The sequence below is a fragment of the Mobula hypostoma genome, chromosome 5, assembly GCF_963921235.1.
Source record: "Mobula hypostoma chromosome 5, sMobHyp1.1, whole genome shotgun sequence".
NCBI classification, from domain to species: Eukaryota; Metazoa; Chordata; class Chondrichthyes; order Myliobatiformes; family Myliobatidae; genus Mobula; species Mobula hypostoma.
In genome coordinates, this window is record NC_086101.1 from 8,111,551 (window position 1) to 8,136,087 (window position 24,537).

Here is a 24,537-nt window from a genome sequence, read left to right on the forward strand (position 1 = left end):
GTGCCTTCGCTCAGTAACCTCTGACGAACCTGTTCGGGGAATGTCAGATCAGGTGACCGATCGGTACCACAGGACCCCTCCAGTATTCTTACCCCCTTGAAAGTGAGTCTGGATTGGTGGCGGTCGGCAGGTAATACATTCTGGAGAAAGTTAGCACAACGAGAAAGTGACAGCTATCACCAACTAGCAGTTAGATTCAAGCGCAGAAGGAGGCCAATCGGCCCTTTCGGCTTGGGTTGGATCTTTGATCTGAGCTCCATTACTCTCTCCATGTTAACTCTGCAGATTCCAGCCCACTTCAATAAATATCCAGCTCCCTTTGTGAATTACCGTTCAACCGGCCATCCAGATCATCACTCCATGCATAAAGGAAACTGAACTTTGCTTTTCTTTCTGCCCATTGTTTTTCGCCCGCTTTGCTTCGCCCTAAATACTTGTGCCTCTGTCTTTAACTGCAGGCTTCGTTCTGGCTGACGACACTCTGTACATATCCCCGATATCCACGAGCCGTCGCGAAAATGAAACTGTGACGTTGGATTGCTTCACTTCCAGGAATCTAGATGACCATTTCTTCTTCTGGGGGTCCGCGAAGCCCACGGACCAGTTGATCTCGTGGATCCTGTTCTGGACTCCGGGTTTCACGGCGCCGGTGTACTCGGAACCGAGATCTGACAGGTTCATTGGTTCCAAAGACTGGACGAGCAAGAAGTTCTCCCTCACTATTCAGGATCTACAGCGGGAGGATTCCGCCAGATATTACTGTGGAACCTCCAACTCCTACTTTTCCTTCAGCACCGACTGGAGCGGGTGCGGAGTTACCCTTACTGTAGACGCCGGTAAGTGCCCTCTCTTTCTGTTTGTCGGCATCTTCCCTAAGTTACGGCCATAGTGCCGTGGCGAGAGAATGCTGTGCTCCCAGAGCTCATGGACGCTGCGTGTGATCACCAACCGTTTTGAGAAGCAAGAAGGGTTTCTCTTGACTCAATTTCAACAAAGTCCGCTGAACTCAAGCCAAAGGGTTGTAGACTTAGTATGAACGTAGCAGATAAGAGACTAGATCTGGCCTAGTATCTGTTCTGTAATGTAATAACACATCACATTGCTTGCACTAATCCTATGGTTCTTATATCTAAAATATCTATAACTCATCCTGTAATATCAGACAGAGTGTAATATCTACAACTCTTGAATCCGAAAACATCTATAACTCTTACATCTTATAATATCCACAACTCATATGTCCTATAATAGCTATAATTCTTAAATCCTATAACATCATCCATCCAGCACCACACACTCAGAATACTAGAGGAATTCAACTATGTGAGGCAGCATCAGTGGAAGTGAACAGAGAACGTTTCAGACCAAGACCCTGCATCAAGATTGGAAAGGAAAAGAGAGCAGAGGCCAGAACAAGGTGGGAAGGTGAAGGAGTACAAGCTGGCAGGTGACAGAAGAGACCAGATGTGGAGATGGTGGGTGGGCTGGTGGGGGGGAGTAGCGATGAAGTGAGAAGCTGGGATGTGACAGGTGGAATGGGCAAAGGGCTGAAGAAGGAATTTGATAAGGACCATGGGAGAAGGAGAAGGAGGAGAAGTGCCAGAGGAAGGTGATGGGCGGGAGAGGAGAAGGGACGGGGTAAGAAGGGAGCTATTATGGGAAGTGAAGAAAGGGAGAAGAGGGTACTGGAAGTTAGAGAAATCAATATTCTTGCCATCAGGTTGGAGGTGGCCTAGATGAAATTTGAGGTGTTGTTGTTCCAAACAGAAAGTAGCCACATCCTGACAGCAGACTGACATGTCAGATTAGGAATGGAAATGGGAATGGGAATGGGAAGTAGAATTCAAATGGTTGGCCACTGGGATATTCAAACTGTTGCGGTAGACAGAGTGAAGGATCTCGACCATCCATGAGCTGACTTTAGGACCAGACATTAGTCTGATATTTTGGATCTCCCCCTCCCCCTCCCACTTTCAAATCTCTTACCAACTCTTCCTTCAGTTAGTCCTGATGAAGGGTCTTGGCCTGAACCGTCGACTGTACTTCTTCCTAGAGATGCTGCCTGGCCTGCTGCGATCACCAGCAACTTTTATGTGTGTTGCTGTTTTCAGTCTGATATTGTTAGAATTAATCAGTTAACATACACTTAGTGGCCACTTTACTTGATCACCTGCATCTCAGAATGCACAACACCTGACAGCTTGAAGTGGATGAGCTACAGCAGCCAAAATCCATGAACACACATTCAGAGGCCACCTCATTCAATACAGGAGGCAGCAAATAAAGCAGCCGCTCGGTGTACATGGTGACCGAAGATACTGCTCGGGATTTGTTCCGTCTCTTTCTAGCCCAGTACACAGTTTGGATTATCTTGTTGTAGGAAGAGTGGAAAGAATCTTTACGAGAAATTTGCCTCGACCTGTGGGACTGAGATCTAGGTTGAGAGATCTAGAAATTTGTACCTTGGATTGTAGGAGATTGGGGGGGGGGGCGACCTCAAAGAGGTGTATAAAATCATGAAGGGTTGATGTAGGATGAGAGGTAATCGCACAGTTGTATATGGTGACTTCCCCACACAGAGCGCATTGCGTATGTGGAGCACACTGTCAGACAAAGTGGTTGAGCCAGGTACGATGGCGACATCTAAAAGATACTTGGATAACTGCATCTATAGGAAAGATTACTGCGGATTTGTCCAAGCGAGGGAAAATGGTACAATTATTATACAAAGACAAAAGAGAATGGGAAAATGAGAATAACGAATTTTGTAACATTTTTGGGACCAGAGAGCACAGCCTCGGGGGAGAAAAGACTCCCTTTAGAACAGAGATTAATTGAAATTTCTATCGCCAGAGAGTGGGGAACCTGTGGAATTCTTTGCACAGACGCAAGGATGACCAAGTCATTGAGAATGTTTAAAGTGGAGGTTGACAGGCTGTTTATTAGTCAGGGCATCTAAGGCTGCAGGAGACGCTGGAGAACGGGTCTAAGAAGGAAAGTAAATTAGTCATGTTGGAATGACAGAGAAGATGATGGGCAGAGTGGCCTTATTCTGCTCATATGTCTAATGGTCTAGTGGTGGTAGGAAAACAGTGAGGAAGTTGAAGTTACCTGAAGGAAAGAAAACTGAGTTAAAACAATCTAACAGGTTTGCAGATTTTACACGAAAAGCGAAGAATACTCAGCTAGCCTGGCAGCGTCTGTGTAGAAAGAAACAGCATTAGGACCGACTGACCCTCCCAAAGCAAGAAGGAATCTGCTGGTGAAGTTCAGCGGGTTAAGTGGCATCTGTGGGAGGAAGGGAATTGCAAACATTGCTAAAATTCCCTGGCAATTCATTTTCCTCCGGAAATGCCGTTTGATCCCCTGAGTTCCTCCAGCAGTTTGTTACTGCAGATTCCAGCACCGGCATTCTCTTGTATCTCAGTCCGCCTCACTTTTCTTTCCCTCTCTCACTGCATCGTAAAATATCTTGCACTTCGGACTTTCTTGTTCAAGCTCAGCTGAAACTTGGCTCTTCTTACTGGGGGATTCTGACTGACCTGTCATATGTTTCTCCTGGTTTTATGCTGAATTTCAGATATCTGGCCACTGCGAGCCTTTTTTTATAGCTGTTCGCGTAATGTGGTGTGTGTAATTATTTGTGAGTTAGGCCTTCTTGTCCTGTGCGGGTTAAGGTCCTCAGGACAGGTTAACATTCTTTTATACCAGCCCCTCCCCAGTCCCCTCCAGAGGTCTACCTGAATCATCCGAGTCCCAATGATGTTCTCGAGCATCAGGAAATAACTTTGCTCTGCGTGGCCGAGGACTTCTACCCCGAGCCCATCTCTATTTCCTGGTGGCTAGATGGAGAGGAGGTGGACGCGGGGGTTTCACATTCAGTTTCCCTGCTGGGGCCCAACGCAACCTACACCAAGATCAGCAAGCTGACGACCAGCACATCCCAGTGGATCAAGGGCTCCGTCTACGCCTGTCGCGTTTCTCATGACACTCTCCCCTCACCCATCTCCAAACAAGTCAGCAGTGCCGGTAAGTGTAGATTTTGACTTACTCTGGGGTAGAACACGGTGTGCAGATAGGCTAGAAACTGGTGTCCCTCGTGCTGTCTCTTGTGATTCACACAAAATGCTGGAGGAACTCAGCAGGCCAGGCAACATCTGTGGAAAAGAGTAAACAGAGATGCTTCGGGCCGAGACTCTTCATCAGGCCTACTGAGGCCCTCCATCATTTTAAGACCATAAGATATAGGAGCAGAAGTAGGCCATTCGGCCCATCGAGTCTGCTCTGCCATTCAATCATGGGCTGATCCAATTTTTACAGTCATCCCCACTCCCCTGTTTTTACCCCATACTTTTTGATGCCCTGGCTAATCAAGAAGCTATCTATATCTGCCTTACGTACATCCAATGACTTGGCCTCCGCAGCCACTCTTGGCAACAAATTCCACAGAATTACCAACCTCTGACTAAAGTAATATCTCCACATCTCAGTTGTAAAAGAACGTCCTTCAATCCTGAAGTTGTGCCCTCTTGTCCTAGAATTCCCTACCATGGGAAATAACTTTGCCATATCTAATCTGTTCAGGCCTTTTAATATTTGGAATGTTTCTATGAGATCCCCCTCATTCTCCTGAAATCCAGGGAATACAGCCCAAGAGCTGCCAGACGTTCCTCATACGGTAACCCTGCACACAATACTCCAAATGTGGTATCACGAGTGCCTTATAGAGCCTCAAAATCACATCCTGCTCTTATATTCTATACCTCTAGAAATGAATGCCAACCTTGCATTCGCCTTCTTCACAACTGACTCAACCTGGTTAACCTTTAGGGTATCTTATACAAAGACTCCCAAGTCCCTTTGCATCTCTCTGCATTTTGAATTCTCTCCTCATCTAAATAATAGTCTACCCATTTATTTCTTCCACCAAAGTGCATGACCATACAATTTCCAACATTGTATTTCATTTGCCACTTCTTTACCCATTCCCCTAAGCTATCTCAATCTCTCTGCAGGTTCTCTGTTTCCTGAACACTACCCGCTCATCCACCTATCTTTGTATCATCAGCAAATTTAGCCACAAATCCATTAATACCATAGTCCAAATCATTGACATACTTCATAAAAAGCAGCGGTCCCAACACGAATCCTGTGAAACTCCACAGGTAACCGTCAGCCACCCAGAATAGGATCCCTTTATTCCCAGTCTTTGTTTTCTGCTGACCAGCCAATGCTCCACCCACGCCAGTAACTTCCCTGTAATTCCATGGGTTCTTAACTTGTTAAGCAGCCTCATGTGCGGCACCTTGTCAAAGGCCTTCTGAAAATCCAAGTACACCACGTCTACTGCATCTCTTTTGTCTACCCTGCTTGTAATTTGCTCAAAAATTTGCATTAGGTTTGTCAGGCAGGCTTTTCCTTTCAGGAAACCCTGCTGGCTTTGGCCTATCTTGTCATGTGCCTCTCACCCTTAACAATTGATTCCAACAACTTCCCAACCACTGATGTCAGGCTAACAGGTCTATAGTTTCCTTTCTGCTGCCTCCCACCCTTCTTAAGTAGTGGAGTGACATTTGCAATTTTCCATTCATCCGGTACGGTACAATGCCAGGACCTATCGATTCTTGAAAGATCATCGTTAATGTCTCTGCAATCTCTCCAACTACTTCCTTCAGAACCCAAGGGTCAATTCCATCAGGTCCAGGAGATTTACCCATCCTCAAACCATTCTGAGCACTTTCTCAGTTGTAATTTTGTGTGTGTTGCTCGTAACTCCAGCATCTGCAGATTTTTTTCTTGTTTGCTGTCCCTTGGGTATCCCTTTGGTTCACCATGTATATCCCTCCGCTATACCTTTCTATACTATTCCCATTTTCCCACATTATCTCTGTTGCCTCCTTAGAAGGTAACATGAAGCATGGCTCCAGGGCAACATCCTGTACACCGTTAATCTTCAGGCGACTTGTGCTGATATGATTTTTGTGATTATTTCTGAGACAACCATTCACCGATACAGGAACTGCATTTTCTCCTCCACCGTCAAATTACTGAATGGACAATGAACCCATGAACACGACCTCCTTTTTCACTGTGCCTGTTATTTTTCCTCTCATTTAGCACTGCTTATTTTGTTTAGTTTACGTACACTTCTCACTGTAATTTACAGCTTTTTATTATTATGCATCTCAATGCATGTCTGCCACAAAACAACAAATTTCACCAGGCATGCCGTCGATATTAAACCACATTCTGATTCTGATCGTAAATGCTATTGTATCAATATGTGGTGTGTGCTGTGTGTGGCTGAATGTGTGGTATTTTGCACCTCGGTCCTGGAGAAACAATGTTTTGTTTATCTGTATGAATGTGTATGATTGAACAACCATTAAACTTGCACTTAAACATGGATAAAACTTGCACATTAAGCACGTGTAGTTCTGATTGTGACAGGACAATACCCGATGGTGCCCAGGATTCATCTTTTACCACCGACCCTTGAAGAAATGGACATTATGGAGCAGGCTACCATCACCTGCCAGGCAGCGGGCTACTACCCCACTGAAATCTCCTTCCGCTGGTTTGTTGATGGCAATCCGGTGCTCACAGACATCAAAAACTATGCATCCATTCTGAATGACAACGGTACCTATAGCTCCCAGAGCGAACTGGTGACGTCTACAGAGAACTGGAACCAGGGCTCGGTGTACTCATGCAGAGTTCAACACATTTCACTGCCGAGTGGGATGATCCAAAGCATTAAGAGGAAGGACACAGAAGGTAAGAAGACACTGTGCTTCTATTGGCTCCCGTCTTCTCCTTGGCCGTAACGTGAAAACTACATCCAGATCTTATTCCACAGGGTTTAAAAAATTGTGAAGTGGTTTAGACCATAAGACCATAAGACATAGGAGCTCCAACATTCCATCATGGTTGATCCCGGGTTGCATTCATCCCCATAAATTTGCCTTCTCACTACATGCCCTTTGATGCCCTGACTGATCAGGAAATGATCAACTTCTGCCTTAAATATACGCACAGACTTGGCCTCCACCACAGTCTGTGGCACAGCTTTGCACAGATTCACTACTCCCTCTCAACCTGTAAATTAACCTTCTGGGAATCTCACACAAGGACTCCTAAGTCCCTCTGCACCTGTGATGTTTGAATTTTCTCTCCATTTAGATAATTGTTCCTTTTACTAAAATGCATTATCATGCATTTCCCTACACTGTATTCGATCTGCCACTCTTTTCCCCATTCTTGGTGGCAAAAATAGGAAAACAGATTATTATCTGAATGGTGGCCGATTAGGAAAAGGGGAGGTGCAACGAGACCTGGGTGTCATTATACACCAGTCATTGAAAGTGGGCATGCAGGTACAGCAGGCGGTGAAAAAGGCGAACGGTATGCTGGCATTTATAGCGAGAGGATTCGAGTACAGGAGCAGGGAGGTACTACTGCAGTTGTACAAGGCCTTGGTGAGACCACACCTGGAGTATTGTGTGCAGTTTTGGTCCCCTAATCTGAGGAAAGACATCTTTGCCATAGAGGGAGTACAAAGAAGGTTCACCAGATTGATTCCTGGGATGGCAGGTCTTTCATATGAAGAAAGACTGGATGAACTGGGCTTGTACTCGTTGGAATTTAGAAGATTGAGGGGGGATCTGATTGAAACGTATAAGATCCTAAAGGGATTGGACAGGCTAGATGCAGGAAGATTGTTCCCGATGTTGGGGAGGTCTAGAACGAGGGGTCACAGTTTGAGGATAGAGGGGAAGCCTTTTAGGACCGAGGTTAGGAAAAACTTCTTCACACAGAGAGTGGTGAATCTGTGGAATTCTCTGCCACAGCAAACTGTTGAGGCCAGTTCATTAGCTATGTTTAAAAGGAAGTTAGATATGGCCCTTGTGGCTACAGGGGTCAGGGGGTATGGAGGGAAGGCTGGGTTCTGAGTTGGATGATCAGCCATGATCATAATAAATGGCGGTGCAGGCTCGAAGGGCCGAATGGCCTACTCCTGCACCTATTTTCTATGTTTCTATGTTTCTATGTTTCTTCCAATTTGTCTAAGTCCGGCTGCAATCGCATTGCTTCCTCAGCACTACCTACCCCTCCACCTATCTTCGTATCATCCGCAAACTTTGCCACAAAGCTATCAACTCCATTATCCAAATAACTGACAAGCAATGTGAAGGGTAGCAGTCCTAATAATTACCCCTGAGGAACACCACTAGTCACTGGCAGCCAACCAGAAAGGGCCCCTTTGTTCACACTCGCTGCCTTCTGCCTGTCAGCCATTTCTCTACCCATGCCAGTATCTTTCATGTAACGCCATAGGATTTAATCTAGTTAAGCAGCTTCATGTGTGACACCTTATCAAATATCTTCTGAAAATCTAAGTGAATGACATCCACTGCCTTCCCTTTGTCCAACTTGCTTGTTACTTCATTGAAGAATTCTAACAGGTTTGTCAGGCAAGATTTCCCTCTACAGAAACCATGCTGACTTTGACTTATTTTATCATTAGTCTCCAAGTACCCTGAAAGTACTCCTTAATAATGGACTCAAAAAATTATTTCCCAACCATTGAGGTTAGGCTAACAGGCCTGTAATTACCTTTCTTTTGCCTTCTTCCCTTCTTAAAGAGTGGAGTGACATTTGCAATTTTCCATTCCTCTGGGACCATGCTAAAATCAAGTGATTCTTGAAAGATCATGACCAATGCATCCATTATCTCTTCAGCAACCTCTCTCAGGACTCTGGGATGGACACCATCTGGTCCAGGCAACTTAACTGCCTTAAGACCTTTGAGTTTTCCTAGAACTTTTTCCTTTATAATAGCAATGGCACTCACTCCTGCTGCCTGACACTCACGGACCTCTGGCACACTGCTAGTGTCTCTCACAGTGAAGACTGATGCAGAGTACTCAGTAAGTTCATCTGCCATTTCTTTGCCCCCCATTACTACCACACCAGCATCATTTTCCAGTGGTCCAATATCAACTGTCACCTCCCTATGACTCTTACATACCTTTAAAATCTTTTGGTATCCTGCTTTATGTTATTGGCTAGCTTGCCCTCATATTTCAGCTTTTGCCTTCTTAAGCTTTCTCAGTTGCCTTTTGTTGGATTTTAAAAGCCTCCTAATCATCCAAATTCCCACTCATTTTGCTACCCTATAAGCCCTACCTTTGGCTGTTATGCAGTCCTTTACTTCCCTTGTCAGCCACGGTTGCTATTTGATAACTTCTGTGAGAGATATCTATGTTGTGCCTTGTGAACTGTCCCCAGAAACTTCAGCCACCTCTGCTCTGCCGTCATCCCCACAAGTGTCTGGGGTATTACAGAATACCGAAACTAAGATGCCTTTTCCCCGTTAGGCTTAAGCAGAAGCTGCCCTAAAAAGTCATTTTGTAAGCATTCAACAAATTCCTTCTCTTGCAATCCGACAGCAACCTGATTTGCCCAATCCCCTTGCATACTGAGGTCCCCCATTACAATTGTAACATTACCCTTATTACTTGCCCTTTCCAGCTCCCTTTGCAATCTCAATTCCACATCTTGGTTACTATTTGGAGGCCTATATATGAGTCTCATAATTGTTTTTTACACCTGCAGTTTCTTAACTCCACTCACGAAGATTCAACATTCTCAGACTCTATGTTACCTCTTTCCAAAGATGTAATTCCATCTCTTACCAACAGAGCCACACCACCACCTATGCCTTCCTGCCTGTCCTTTCAATACAAAGTATATCCTTTGATGTTACGCCCTCAACTATAGCCTTCCTTCAGCCATGACTCAGTGATGCCCAGAACATCAGACCGACCAACCACGAGTTTGTCCACCTTATTCCAAATACTATTCATATTTAAATACAGCATCTTCAGTCCTGCATTCTTCGCTCTTTTGAATTTTGCCTCTGTGGTACAATTTAACTCTTTGCTGTCTGCAGTTGTACCAAATCCTTCCTTACATTCATGTTACACCCATCATCTACTTGTAAACCTGGTAGCTCATCCTCAGCTCTATCACAATGCTTCCCATCCCCCCTGCCATATTAGTTTAAACTACTTCCGACGGCTCCAGTAAACCTGCCCACAAAGATATTGCTGCCCCTTGGATTGAAGTGTAACCGGTCCCCAGTCCCTTGTTAGAGGTATACAAAATTATGCAATGTATAGGTAGGGTAAATGCAAGGAGGCTTCTTTTCACTGAGGTTGGGTGAGGCAAGAATGAGAGGTCATAGGTAAGGGTGAAGGGTGTAATGTTTAAAGGGAATATGAGGAGAACTTTGTCACTCAGAGGGCAGTGAGAGTGTTGAACGAGGTGCCAGCAGAATGCGGGTTTGATTTCAACATTGAAGGGAACTTTGGATAGGCATAAGGATGAGAGGGGTATGGAACCCTATGGTCCAGGTGCAGGTGGATGTGGCTAAGTAGATTAATCGTCCAGCATGGACTAGACAGGCCGAAGGGCCTGTTTCGGTACTGTACTGTTTTATAGCTGTATGACTCTGAATAGGGCAGCTAATTAGACCATTTTCTGCCACAGCCAAATACCCGAGACTGGGTCAATGTAGAACCATCCACTGTTTGTATTTTCCAAGCTGCAATTTTTTGGAATTTAACTTCTAACCAGGTGTTTGTGACTGTCAGTGAAAAGGGGTAATGCATGTTAATGATGAAACTTCAGAACCTAAAGCATCAGCTCTTTCTCACTTTCCAAAGACGCTGCTTGAACTGCCTAGTGTTCCCTTGTATTTTAAATTAACATTAATTCTTATTATTCTGAAACCTGGTCTATTGCTAGGCCTTAAGTTGGGAAAGATCCGTAGACTCTATTTTATTCTAATTTAATATAAGCATATCGGGTAGAACAAGGCTCTGTTGTCCATGTGAGTGATTAGCCTACTAACCCGTACATCTTTGCAATGCGGAGGAAACCGGAGCACCCAGAGGAAATTCACGTGGTCACAGGGAGAAAGTACAAACTTCTTACAGATAGTGGCAGGAACTGAACTTGGGTCGCTAGCACAGTAATAGCCTTACTCTAACTGCTACACTACCATGTCGCTTCTACCTGCAGACAGAAACAGAACCTGAGAAGTTAGGGATGAAACAGGAACATGGATCCAGAGAACCTTACTGGACACCGCAACAGGATTACAGGGGTGAAGTGGCTTACTTATGCTCCAATGTGGCTACTTAATTACCCATTGTGACCGACACGCATGGACAGGTTGAAAAGGCTCGTGTGGTGTGGCCCTGCTCTAGATACCAGATCTTGCACATTTACTCTATTCTCACACACACATAAACCAAAGCAGTTTATATTATACATTCCTATACATATACTCACTAGCCACTTTACTCCAATACCTAATAAAGTTAGCACAAGTGTATGTCTGTGGCCTTCTGCTGCTGTAGCCCATAGACTTCAAGTTTCAGCGTCTTGCAAGTTCGGAGATGCTCTTCTGCACACCACTGTTGTAAATGTGTTTAGAGTTACTGTCGTCTTCTTGTCAGCTTGAACCAGTCTGGCCATTCTCCTCTGTGTCTGACCTCTCTCACCAACAAGACATAACTGGCCACAGAAACGCCATCACTGCATTTTTTTTTTTTTTTTTGGTTATGTTTTTCCACACAATTCTTTGGAAATTCTAGAGACTTGTGCGAGAAAGTCCCCAGGAGATCAGCAGTTCCTGAGATATTAAAACACCCCGTCTGGCTCCAACATTCATTGCAAGGTCAAGGTTACTTGATCATTCTTCTTCCCCATTCTGTTGTTTGGTCTGAACAACCACTGAACCTCTTGGCAACACATACAAAATGCTGGAGAAACTCACAGGCCATGCAGCATCTGTGGGAAAAAAAAGCACAGTCGAAGTTTTGAGCTGAAACCCTGGCCTGCTGAGTTCCTCCAGCATTTTGTGTGTGTGCTTGGATTTTCCAGCATCTGCAGATTTTCTCTTGTTTGTAGCTGAACCTCTTGACCATGTCGGCATGTTTTTATGCACTGAACTGCTGCCATATGAGTGGCTGATTAGACATTAGCATTAACAAACAGCTGTACTGGTGCACCTAGTAAAGCCCGCTTTTCTTTTAGCGAATATACAGTATATATTTTCTGAAAACGCCGAGCTGGCCAGGCAGCGCATGTGGAGAGAGAAACGGTTGCTGTTTCAGGGTGATGACCTTTCATTCAAATTAGTCCGCCCTGTTTCTGTCCTGGAGACTGCCAAGGTTTTACACTAGGCAAGTCCGTCTTCTATTCACTTCAATCGGTAAAATAGTGCACGTGGCAGCAAAGGGCAGAACTTCATCGCAACAGGTAGGCAACAGTGAGGACTGACCAAGTTTTCACAGGTTTAATTGTCAGATTGATGAGTAATACCATCTCTCAGTACAAATTGGACCTCCGGCTCCAGTGCATTAACTGTTTTATTTCCGTCGCCCCAACAGAGCAGAATCGGCGGAGGCCAACAATCTCCTCCTTCAAAGTGGAGTCGGAGCAGACAGTGACACTCGTCTGCTACGTGTCTGGCTTCTTCCCGGCCGATATCTACGTGAGCTGGAGGACGGACCGCGGTGTGCCGGAGAGGAGCGGCGTCACCAACTTCCCGGTGGTGTCGGACTCGAGCGGGACCTACAGCACGGCGAGTCAGATAACCATACCCTTGTCGAATGTGAGCCGTTCGCGAACGTACGTCTGCGTGGTGGGACACGAGTCCCTCTCCTATCCCGGAGAGAAGCGGTTCCATCTGGCGTAAGTGTACACTCCTGCTGAAGTTGTTACCAGCTGTTGACTGAGAGAAAGTAAGACAGGCCCGACCTTCTGTCAGTTCTGTGGGACAAAGGTGGCAAAAAAAAAGATTTTGGCACATTGCCCTTCATAAATCAAAGTATTGAGTGCAGAAGATGGGATGTTATGTTGAAGCTGTATGAGACTTGATGGGGCTGAATTTGGAGTATTGGAAGTTGGATGATAAGAAGCTTTTAAAATCCAACAAAAGGCAACCTAAAAAGCTATAAGAAGGGGAAAGATGAAATTTCTGCTCATCCTATTGTAAAGAGGCAGCCTTGTATTTTGAGGCTGTTCCCTCTGGCCCTTGACTCTCCCACGACAGGAAACATTCTCTGCAAGTCCACTATGTCTAGCCTTTTCAATGTTCGATTGGTTTCAATGAGATTCCTCACTGTCTCCAAAGTTACAGCGAGTACAGGCCCAGAACCATCACAGGTTAACCCCTTCATTTTTGGGATCATTCTCACGAACCTTCTCTGGACCCTCTCCAATGCCAGCACATTCTACTTTAGATGAACTGCTCACGATACCCCATTTACTCTGACAACTGTCTTATAAAGCCTTAGTATTACACATTTGCTTTTATATTCCAGTACTCTTGAAATAAATGCTAAAATTGAGTTTGCCCTCCTCACCACTGACTCAACCTGCAAGTTAATCTTCAGGTATTCCCAAGTCCCTCTCCCCCTCTGATTTCTAAATTTGTTTCACGTTTAGAAAATAGTCTACACCTTTATTCTTCCCATCAAAAGGCATGATCATACACCGCGGTACATTGTATTCCATCTGCCTCCTCTTTGCCCATTCTCCCAGTCTGTCTAAGTTCTTCTGCCAACTCTCTGCTTCCACGACACTAACTGCACCTCCACCTATCTTCATATAGTATGCAAACTTGTCCACAAAGCCATCAATTCTGACATCCAAATCACATATAGTGTGAAAATAAGCTGTCCCAACACCGATCCCTGTGGGTTCATTTGTTACCGGCAGCCAACCAAAAAAAGGCCCCATTTATTCCCACTCTCTTCCTTTTGTCAGTCAGCCAATCTTCTAGCCGTGCTAGTATCCGCCCTGAAATACATTGGTTGTTATCTTGTTAAGCAGCCTCATGGGTGGCACATTCTCAAAGTCTTTCTGCAAACCTAATCACTCAACTTCCACCGATTTTCTTGGAAGTAACTCATGCTGACTTTGGCCTATTTTATCATGTTATTGTTGTATTAAAGTCATTTAGTGCCTTTACTTCCAATGTTATCTGCCAGTGAGTTAGTTTCAGAAAGTGCAACAAACAGACCTAATTCAATAAATAAAAAGAACCTATTTAGCAACAGAGGGGTCAGGCTAGAACAATGTCTCCCATTATGAGCAGGGGTAGATTCAGAATTGGACCATAAGACCAGAAAAGATAGGAACAAGATTAGGCCATTTGTCCCATCGAGTCTGCTCCACCACTTCATCATGGCTGATCCATTTTCCCTCTCAGCCCCAATCTCCTGCCTTCTCTCCATATCCCTTCACACCCTGACAAATTTATCAACCTCTGCCTTAAATATACCCAATGACTTGGCCTCCACAGCCACCTGTCGCAATGAATTCCACAGATTCACCCCTCTCTGGCTGAAGAAACTCCTCCTCATTTCCATTATAAAAGGGCACCCGCCTATTCTTAGACTGTGTCCTCTGGTCTTAGATTCTCCCACCATAGGAAATATCCTCACGACATCCAAACTACCAAAGCCTTTCAACATTCTTCTCATTCTTCTGAATTCCAGTAGTACAGATGCAGAACTATCAAATGCTCTTCATATGACAAGCCTTTCAATCCCAAAATTATTTTTCTGAAACTCCTTTGAATGCTCACCAATGTCAGCACATCCTTTCTTAGAGAATGGGCACAAAACTGCTCACACTACTCCAAGTGATGCCTCACCAGTGCTTCGTAAAGCCTCAATATTACCTTCTTGCATTTATATTCTAATCCTCTTGAAATGAATGCTAACACTACATTTGCCTTCCTTACCACAGACTCAACCTGCAAGTTAAACTTCAGGGACTACACAAGGACTCCCAAGTCCCTTTGAGCATCAGATTTTTGAGTTTTCTTTCCATTTAGAAAATAGTCTACTCTTTTATTTCTTCTACCAAAGCGCATGACCATACACTTCCTGACACTGTATTCCATCGGCCACTTCTTTGTCCATGATACGAATCTGTCTAAGACCTTCTGTACCCTCCCTATTTCCTCAAAATTACATGCCCCTTCACCTATCTTCATATTGTCTGTGAACTTTGCAACAAAACTATCAATTCCATCATCCAAATTATTGACATGTAACATAAAAAGAAGTTGTTCCAATAAAGACCCCGGTGGAACACCACTAATCATCAACAGCCAACCAGAAGAGGCTCCCTTTATTCCCACTATTTGCTTCCTTCCAATCAGCTTTATCCATGCTAGAATCTTCCCAGTAATACTATGGACTCTTAACTTTTTAAGCAACCTCATATGTGGCATCTTGTCAAAGGCCTTCTGAAAATCCAAGAACACAACATCCACCAAATATCCATTGTCTATCCTGCTTAATATTTCTTCAAAGAACTCCTTCAGATTTGTCAAGCAGGACTTCCCCTCGAGGAAACCATGCTGACTACACCATATTTTATCATGTGCCTCCAACTACCATGATACTACATCCTTATCAATCAACTCCAGGTCAGACAAACTGGCCTATGATATCCTTTCTACTGCCCTTCTCCCTTCTTGAAGAGTGGACTGACATTTGCAATTTTTCAGTTTTCCAGAACAATTCCTCAATCTTGAAAGATCATTACTAATCCCCCCACAATCTCTTCAGCCACCTCTTTCAAAACCCTGGTGTGTACACCATCTGGTCCAGTTGATGTATTTACCTTCAGACCTTCCGGTTTCGCAGAACCTTCTACTTTATAATGGCAACTTCATTCCCCTTGAACTCTTGAGCTTCCAGCATACTGATGCAAAATACTTATTCGGTCATCTGCTATTTCTTTCTCTCCCATTACTACCTCCCCAGAATTGTTTTCCAGCGGTCTGATATCCACTATCGCCTCTCTTTTACACTTTATGCATCTGAAGAATCTTTTGTTATCTTCTTTAATATTAATGGCTAGCTTACTTTCATATTCCATCTTTTTCATCTTGACTTTTTTAGTTGCCTTCTGTGGGTTTTTAAAACCTTCCCAATCCTCTAACTTCCCATGACTTTTCACTCTTTTATATGACTTCTCTTTGGCTTTTACGTTGGCATTGACTTTTCTTGTTAGCCACAGTTGTGTCATCTTTCCCTTAGAATACTTCCTCCTCTTAGGGATGTATGTATCTTCCACCTTCCAAATTACATAGAACATAGAACATAGAATAGTACAGCACAGTACAGGCCCTTCGGCCCACAATGTTGTGCCGACCCTCAAACCCTGCCTCCCATATAACCCCCCACCTTAAATTCCTCCATATACCTGTCTAGTAATCTCTTAAACTTCACTAGTGTATCTGCCTCCACCACTGACTCAGGCAGTGCATTCCACGCACCAATCACTCTCTGAGTAAAAAACCTTCCTCTAATATCCCCTTTGAACTTCCCACCCCTTACCTTAAAGCCATGTCCTCTTGTATTGAGCAGTGGTGCCCTGGGGAAGAAGCGCTGGCTATCCACTATATCAATTCCTCTTATTATCTTGTACTCCTCTATCATGTCTCCTCTCATCCTCCTTCTCTCCAAAGAGTAAAGCCCTAGCTCCCTTAATCTCTGATCATAATGCATACTCTCTAATCCAGGCAGCATCCTGGTAAATCTCCTCTGTACCCTTTCCAATGCTTCCACATCCTTCCTATAGTGAGGCGACCAGAGCTGGACACAGTACTCCAAGTGTGGCCTAACCAGAGTTTTATAGAGCTGCATCATTACATCGCGACTCTTAAACTCTATCCCCAAACTTATGAAAGCTAACACCCCATAAGCTTTCTTAACTACCCTATCCACCTGTGAGGCAACTTTCAGGGATCTGTGGACATGTACCCCCAGATCCCTCTGCTCCTCCACACTACCAAGTATCCAGCCATTTACTTTGTACTCTGCCTTGGAGTTTGTCCTTCCAAAGTGTACCACCTCACACTTCTCTGGGTTGAACTCCATCTGCCACTTCTCAGCCCACTTCTGCATCCTATCAATGTCTCTCTGCAATCTTTGACAATCCTCTACACTATCTACAACACCACCAACCTTTGTGTCGTCTGCAAACTTGCCATCCCACCCTTCTACCCCCACATCCAGGTCGTTAATAAAAATCACAAAAATTAGAGGTCCCAGAACAGATCCTTGTGGGACACAACTAGTCACAATCCACCAATCTGAATGTACTCCCTCCACCATGACCCTCTGCTTTCTGCAGGCAAGCCAATTCTGAATCCACCTGGCCAAACTTCCCTGGATCCCATGCCTTCTGACTTTCTGAACAAGCCTTCCGTGTGGAACCTCGTCAAATGCCTTACCAAAATCCATACAGATCACATCCACAGCACTACCCTCATCTATATTCCTGGTCACATCCTCAAAGAACTCTATCAGGCTTGTTAGACACAATCTGCCCTTCACAAAGCCATGCTGACTGTCCCTGATCAGACCATGATTCTCTAAATGCCCATAGATCCTATCTCTAAGAATCTTTTCCAACAGCTTTCCCACCACAGACGTAAGGCTGACTGGTCTATAATTACCCGGACTATCCCTACTACCTTTTTTGAACAAGGGGACAACATTTGCCTCCCTCCAATCCTCCGGTACCATTCCCGTGGACAACGAGGACATAAAGATCCTAGCCAGAGGCTCAGCAATCTCTTCCCTCACCTTGTGGAGCAGCCTGCGGAATATTCCGTCAGGCCCCGGGGACTTATCCATCCTAATGTATTTTAACAACTCCAACACCTCCTCTCCCTTAATATCAACATGCTCCAGAACATCAACCTCACTCATAGTGTCCTCACCATCATCAAGTTCCCTCTCACTGGTGAATACTGAAGAGAAGTATTCATTGAGGTCCTCGCTCACTTCCACAGCCTCCAGGCACATCTTCCCACCTTTATCTCTAATCGGTCCTACCTTCACTCCTGTCATCCTTTTTTTCTTCACAAATTGAAGAATGCCTTGGGGTTTACCCTACCCGCCAAGGCCTTCTCATGCCCCCTTCTTGCTCTTCTCAGCCCCTTCTTAAGCTCCTTTCTTGCTTCCCTATATTCCTCAATAGACCCATCTGATCCTTGTTTCCTAAACCTCATGTATGCTGCCTTTTTCCATCTGACTAGATTTTCCACCTCACTTGTCACCCATGGTTCCTTCACCCTACCATTTTTTATCTTCCTCAGCGGGACAAATTTATCCCTAACATCCTGCAAGAGATCTCTAAACATCGACCACATGTCCATAGTACATTTCCCTGCAAAAACGTCATCCCAATTCACACCCGCAAGTTCTAGCCTTATAGCTTCATAATTTGCCCTTCCCCAATTAAAAATTTTCCTGTCCTCTCTGATTCTATCCTTTTCCATGATAATGCTAAAGGCCAGTGAGCGGTGGTCACTGTCCCCCAGATGCTCACCCACTGAGAGATCTGTGACCTGACCCGGTTCATCACCTAGTACTAGATCTAGTATGGCATTCCCCCTAGTCGGCCTGTCCACATACTGTGACAGGAATCCATCCTGGACACACTTAACAAACTCTGCTCCATCTAAACTCTTGGAACTAATCAGGTGCCAATCAATATTAGGGAAGTTAAAGTCACCCATGATAACAACCCTGTTATTTTTGCACCTTTCCAAAATCTGCCTCCCAATCTGCTCCTCTGTAACTCTGCTGCTGCCAGGGGGCCTATAGAATACCCCCAATAAAGTAACTGCTCCCTTCCTGTTCCTGACTTCCATGCATACTGACTCAAAAGAGGATCCTGCTACATTACCCACCCTTTCTGTAGCTGTAATAGTATCCCTGACCAGTAATGCCACCCCTCCTCCCCTTTTCCCGCCCTCCTTTCAGCCCTTCTAAAGCACTGAAATCCAGGAATATTGAGAATCCATTCCTGCCCTGGTGCCAGCCAAGTCTCTGTAATGGCCACTACATCATAATTCCATGTATGTATCGAAGCTCTCAGTTCATCACCTTTGTTCCTGATGCTTCTTGCATTGAGGTACACACATTTCAGCTCTTCTACCTTACTACCTTTATACCGTTTATTCTGCTTCTCTTTCCTCAAAGCCTCTCTGTATGTTAGATCTGGCTTTACTCCATGCACTTCTTTCACTGCTCTATCACTCTGGGTCCCATCCCCCTTGCAAATTAGTTTAAACCCTCCCGAACCACGCTAGCAAACCTACCTGCAAGGATATTGCTCCCCCTTGAGTTCAGGTGCAACCCATCCAATCTGTACAGGTCCCACCTTCCCTAGAAGAGATCCCAATGGTCCAAAAATCTAAAACCCTGCTCCCTGCACCAACTCCTCAGCCACGCATTCAACTGCCACCTCCTCCAATTCTTACAATCACTGTAAGAATTTTGCTGCAGAATTGCTGCAGAAATTTCAGTCATTGTTGTTCTGCCTGTCAGGTGTTCTTTTCCAGTCAATTTTAGCTACCTCCTCCCTCATGCTTCTGTAATTTCCTTTACTTCACGGTAATACTGATATATCTGACTTTAGCTTCTCCTTCTCAATTTTCTGGGTGAGTTGTATCGTATTATGATCTCTTGCCCCCAAGGGTTCCCTTAACCTTAAGCTTTCCAGTGAATTCCAATTCATTGCACAACAATCAATCCAGAATAGGTGATCCCCTTGTGGGCTCTAAAAAGCCATCTCGTAGGCATTCAAGAAACTCTCCCTCTTAGGATCTAGCACCAACATAATCTTCCAATATACCTCATATTAAAATCCACCATGATTATTTTAACATTCCCCTTTTGGCATGCATTTTCTATTTCCCATTGTAATTTGTAGATCATATCCTTATGACTCTTTGGGGACTGTATATTACTCCCAGCAGGGTATTTTTACCCTCGCAGTTCCTTAGCTCTACCCACAACAATTCAGTACTGTACCTTCCAACCCTATATCACCTCTTTGGAATGATTTAATTTCTTTTTTTTTAACCAACACAGTGAGCAATCCTCTTTGTCTACTTGCCTGTCCTTTCAATACAATGTGTATCCTTGGATGTTAAACTCCCAGCTATAATCTTCCTTCAGCCATGATTCCATGATGGCCACAACATCATACATGCCAATCTGTAACTGTGCTACAAGTTCATCTACCTTATTCTATATACTGTGCACATTTAAATATAAAATCTTCAGTCCTGCATTCACCCTTTTGTGATTTTGTCCACCACAACTCATCCTGTTGACAGCAATGTTGCCCTATTGTCAGCCTCTCCTTGCTAGAAGTTTCACTACACACTGCCTCTGTTTGTAAACCAACTACTCCATTTTCAGGACTATCACTCTGATTCCCATACCCCTGCCAGACTAGTTTAAACCCTCCTGAACAACTCTAGCAAACTTGCCCTCAGGGATATTGGTCCCCCTTGGGTTCGGGTGTAACACCCCGCTTTTGTACATGTCATAACTTTCCCCAGTAAAGATCCTAATGATCCAGAGATCAGAAACCCTGCCCCCTGCAGCAGTTCCTCAGCCATATATTCATCTGCCAAATCATCCTAGTCTTACCCTCACTGTCGCATGGCATGGGCAGTAATCCAGAGATTACTACCCTGAAGGTCCTGTTTTTCAGCTTTCTATCTTACTCCATAAAATTGGTTGAATGATCAGAAGCAGAGGGTGATGCTTGATGGTTGATTCTCCAACTGGAAGCCTGTGACTAGTGGGGTGTTGTGAGGACCCTTATTATTCTTTACTTATCTAATAATTGATTTTGATGTGAATGTACAATACGTGGCACCATTAGCAAGTTTGCTGATGATACTATGTTAGAGGGGCTTGTTGATTATGAAGCAAGTTGTAAAGAGACGTTGATCAGTTATGAAGATGGGCTAAGGAGTGGCAAATTGATTTTAACTGTGAGGTAATGTGCCTTGGATGTTCAAACCAGGGTATGGCCTATACAGGGCACCGATGAGTATTGTGGAATAGAGGGACAGGTACACAGTGTGATGAAAGGGGCCTCGCACAGAGACGGGATGGTGAATAAGGCATTTAGCACACAAGCCTTCATCAGTCAGGGCATTAACTTTAGGAGTAGGGGCATTATATGTCATTGATGAGACCTCACTTGTAGTATTATGTACAGTTTGTGTCACCCTGCTATAGCAAAGATATTGTCAAGCCGGAGAGGGTACAGAAGGAATATAAAAGGTTGCTGCCTGGACTAGAGCAAATGAGTTCACGGGAGAACATGGCCAAACTGAATCTTTAATTCCTTGGGTCATAGGAGGATGAGAAGTGACTTCCAAGAAGTTTTAAACTCATGAAGAATATTGATAATTTAGATGGTAATAGTCTTTTTCTCAGGGTAGAGGGAGTTAAAAACTAGAGGACACGGATATAAGATGAGAGAGGTAACTTATTTACGCAGAGTATATGGACTACCTGGAATGAGCTGCCAGAGGAAGTGGCAGTGCATACGACTGCAATATTTAAAGACATTTGAGTACCTAAATGGAGGGGAAGGGCCTGAATGGTTATGGGCTAAACAAGGGCAAACAGGACAAGCAGAGAGGATTCTGTGGTCAGCATGGCCCTGTTGGGCTGAGTGGCCTGTCTCCATGCTGTATGACTAAAATATCTCCATTTCGGTTTAAGATCAGAGGTGAAAACCTTTTCACACAGACAATGAGTATATAGAACAAGTTGCCAGAGGAATTGATGGAGGAAATCATGAGGAATTCAGACAGTCATGGGGATTGGAAAAGTTTGGAGGGATATGGGCCGAAGGCTGGCAATTAGTTGAGCATGGCCAAGTGGTTAAGGCATCGGTCTAGTGATCTGAAGGTCACTAGTTCGAGCCTCAGCTGAGGCAGCGTGTTGTGTCCTTGAGCAAGGCACTTAATCACACATTGCTTGGCGATGACACTGGTGCCAAGCTGTATGGGTCCTAATGCCCTTCTCTTGGACAACATCAGCCGGTCTTCCATACAACCTTGCCCAGGCCTGTGCCCTGGAAGCCTTCCGAGGTGCAAATCCATGGTCTCATGAGACTAACAGATGCCTATAAATGCTAGAGATTCTGCAGATGCTGGCAGTCTTGAGCAACACACACAGAGTGCTGGAGGAATTCAGCAGGCCAGGAAGCAACTATGGAGAAGAATAAACAAACACACACAAAGACACTCGGCCTGAGGATGAGTGTCAGCCTGAAGTATGGGCTGTTTATTCCTTTTGTGTAGATTAGGTAGGCTCTTGGCAAATTCACCATGGTTGAGTTCCATGATTTTCCACCTGATCTCTCAGCCTTCTCTTGTTTCTCTGCCTTTGGAAACAAGAGAGCACCAAAATGTTTCTGAAAAGCCCTGTCAGATCTCTCATTATCCTTCCCTGGTCTGGAGAAAACAGTTTGTTCCCCTCTCTGAGCTCCGATACCACTCCAGAGCCAGCCCTGCTCCTTCACACCTTCCCCGGGGTGGGGGGGAGAGAGAGAGAGAGGTGGGGAGAGAGAGAGAGGGGGAGAGAGAGGGGGGAAAGAGAGAGGGGAGAGGGAGAGGGGGAGGGGGGAGAGACGGAGGGGGAGAGAGAGAGGGTGGGGAGAGAGGGGGAGGGAGAGAGGGGAGAGAGAGAGAGAGAGAGAGAGAGAGAGAGAGAGAGAGAGAGAGATAATGAGACTGAGATTGAGATTCATTCCAGTGTCCTCTATAAAGTGTTTGTACATCCCTCCACAGGAATGCAGAGGTTTTTTCTGGGTGCTCTGGTTGCTTCCCACAGTCTGAAGTCACACCAGTTAGTAGGTTAATTGGTCATTGTGTATTGTCCTGTGATTAGGACAATGGTAGGTTAATTGGTCATTGTACGTTGTCCTGTGATTAGGCTGGGATTACCAGGCAGTGCAGATTGGTGAGCCAGGAGGGCCAATGGATGGATGCTGTGTCAGATTTGTAGCATCTGCGGGTTCTTTATTTTACTGGCAGCTGTGAGGCAGCTGAAATAGGCACAACTTCACTTGTGAATTATAACCCCTCTTCACATGACGGGTTCATTTCTGGGAATTGTTAGGAGAAATTCCTAAATTCAAAAACGCCAGTGCAATTGAATTACAGGAGCCTCACTGTGGGTGAAGAAGCTGTGCTTGAGCAAGACAGCTGTTTGAATTTAAGGGTGATCATGCTACGATTTATAAATCAGTCGTTCGTAAATCAAAGACAATGTCATGCAATCTTGTGTTTGTGAGCTTGCTACATGTGTAACGTTTTGAAGTTGCTCTCTCTTTCAGCTGAGGATCCCAAGGGCAGATTTTCCAATTGCCTGGAATTCCCGCCGGTCTGAACTGACCCAACTGGAGTGATATTTGTACTTGCTTCCAGAAGTTACCCTTCCAGTCCTGATCGAGAAGTAATAAACACAGTTATCCCTCTTTGATCTACCAATATTCTGTTAATTAAAAGCAGGCACGTATGCTTATTGAACTGTTGGCCTTCTGAATAAAAAACCCCAAAGTGACCTTCCAGATCCTGCAAGCTTCAAATAAATCAATAACACTTTTGCCTATTTATTTATTTATGGATTATACCAATGAGTAAGAAGACCTGCACACGCAATGATGAAGCATTACACGGTGGTTTGTACGAGCAGGCTTTGGAATGAATTACACCAACAGGTCAGAAAGTCAGGACACGCAGTGACATAGCATTACACAATATTTGTATTAGCAGGCTTTGAAATGAATTCGCGAGGGTAAGTGCTTCTCAAAGCAGACCAGCTGCAGCATAGAAACCAGCTACTGATAGGCCGAAGGGTTTAATTCGTAATGCTGCAAGTTATCGCTTGTTTCACCTGTACATTAAATATCAGGTCGCTAAACACCCGATGGTTCAGAGAGTAATTCAGAGTGAGTGTGAAAATCTCACAACGGTAGCTGGGTGGGGACCAACAAAGCAGCTGATGAAATAAATCACGAATAAATACCCAGAGATTGCAAAGTGGTCGGACTGGTGCTCACAGACACTCATGGACAAAAGTGCTAATGTATATCCCATGCTCAAGACCAGAACTGCACATGTAAAAACCCTCTTGAGTGACACAACAGCTGAGGCTGGACAATTAACTCTGCACCCTGGATTTTGAATGAAAACAATGTTCTCTCCAGAGAGAATGATTCTTTTTTAGGATTAGCCTCATCTGTCATACATGCATCGAAACACAAGTCTTTTCTTTCGCGTCAACGACCAACACTTTTCAATAATTGTACTGGGGACAGCCCAAAGGTATCATCCAACCTAAGGTTTCAACATAGCATGCTCACAACTTAATATCTCTGACTGGAATGTCTTTGGAATGTGGGAGGAATGCTGAAGGAAACTCGGGTGGTCACAGGGAGACCCTCCAGATGCCTTACAGACCATGGTGGGAATCGAAACGTGATCAGCAATCACCACTGCTTTCATTGTGTTCCGAGAATGGCTGCACAAAGTGGACTAGAATAATTGATTACCACTGTGGTACCTCCACCGACCTCCCACCACCCAACCAACCCACATCCAAA

The 24,537-nt window shown here is 44.7% G+C and overlaps 1 gene segment (V, D, J or C); it reads left to right on the plus strand.

Annotated features, from left to right (window-relative positions):
• LOC134346548 (immunoglobulin heavy constant gamma 2-like) overlaps positions 1-23,537 on the plus strand; it is a 24,190-nt gene extending 653 nt beyond the window's left edge. Inside the window, 5 exon segments of the C gene segment in view lie at positions 459-836; positions 3,712-4,029; positions 6,451-6,777; positions 12,465-12,768; positions 23,269-23,537. Coding sequence covers positions 459-836; positions 3,712-4,029; positions 6,451-6,777; positions 12,465-12,768; positions 23,269-23,272 — 1,331 coding nt within the window.
• Positions 23,538-24,537: the final 1,000 nt, after the last annotated feature.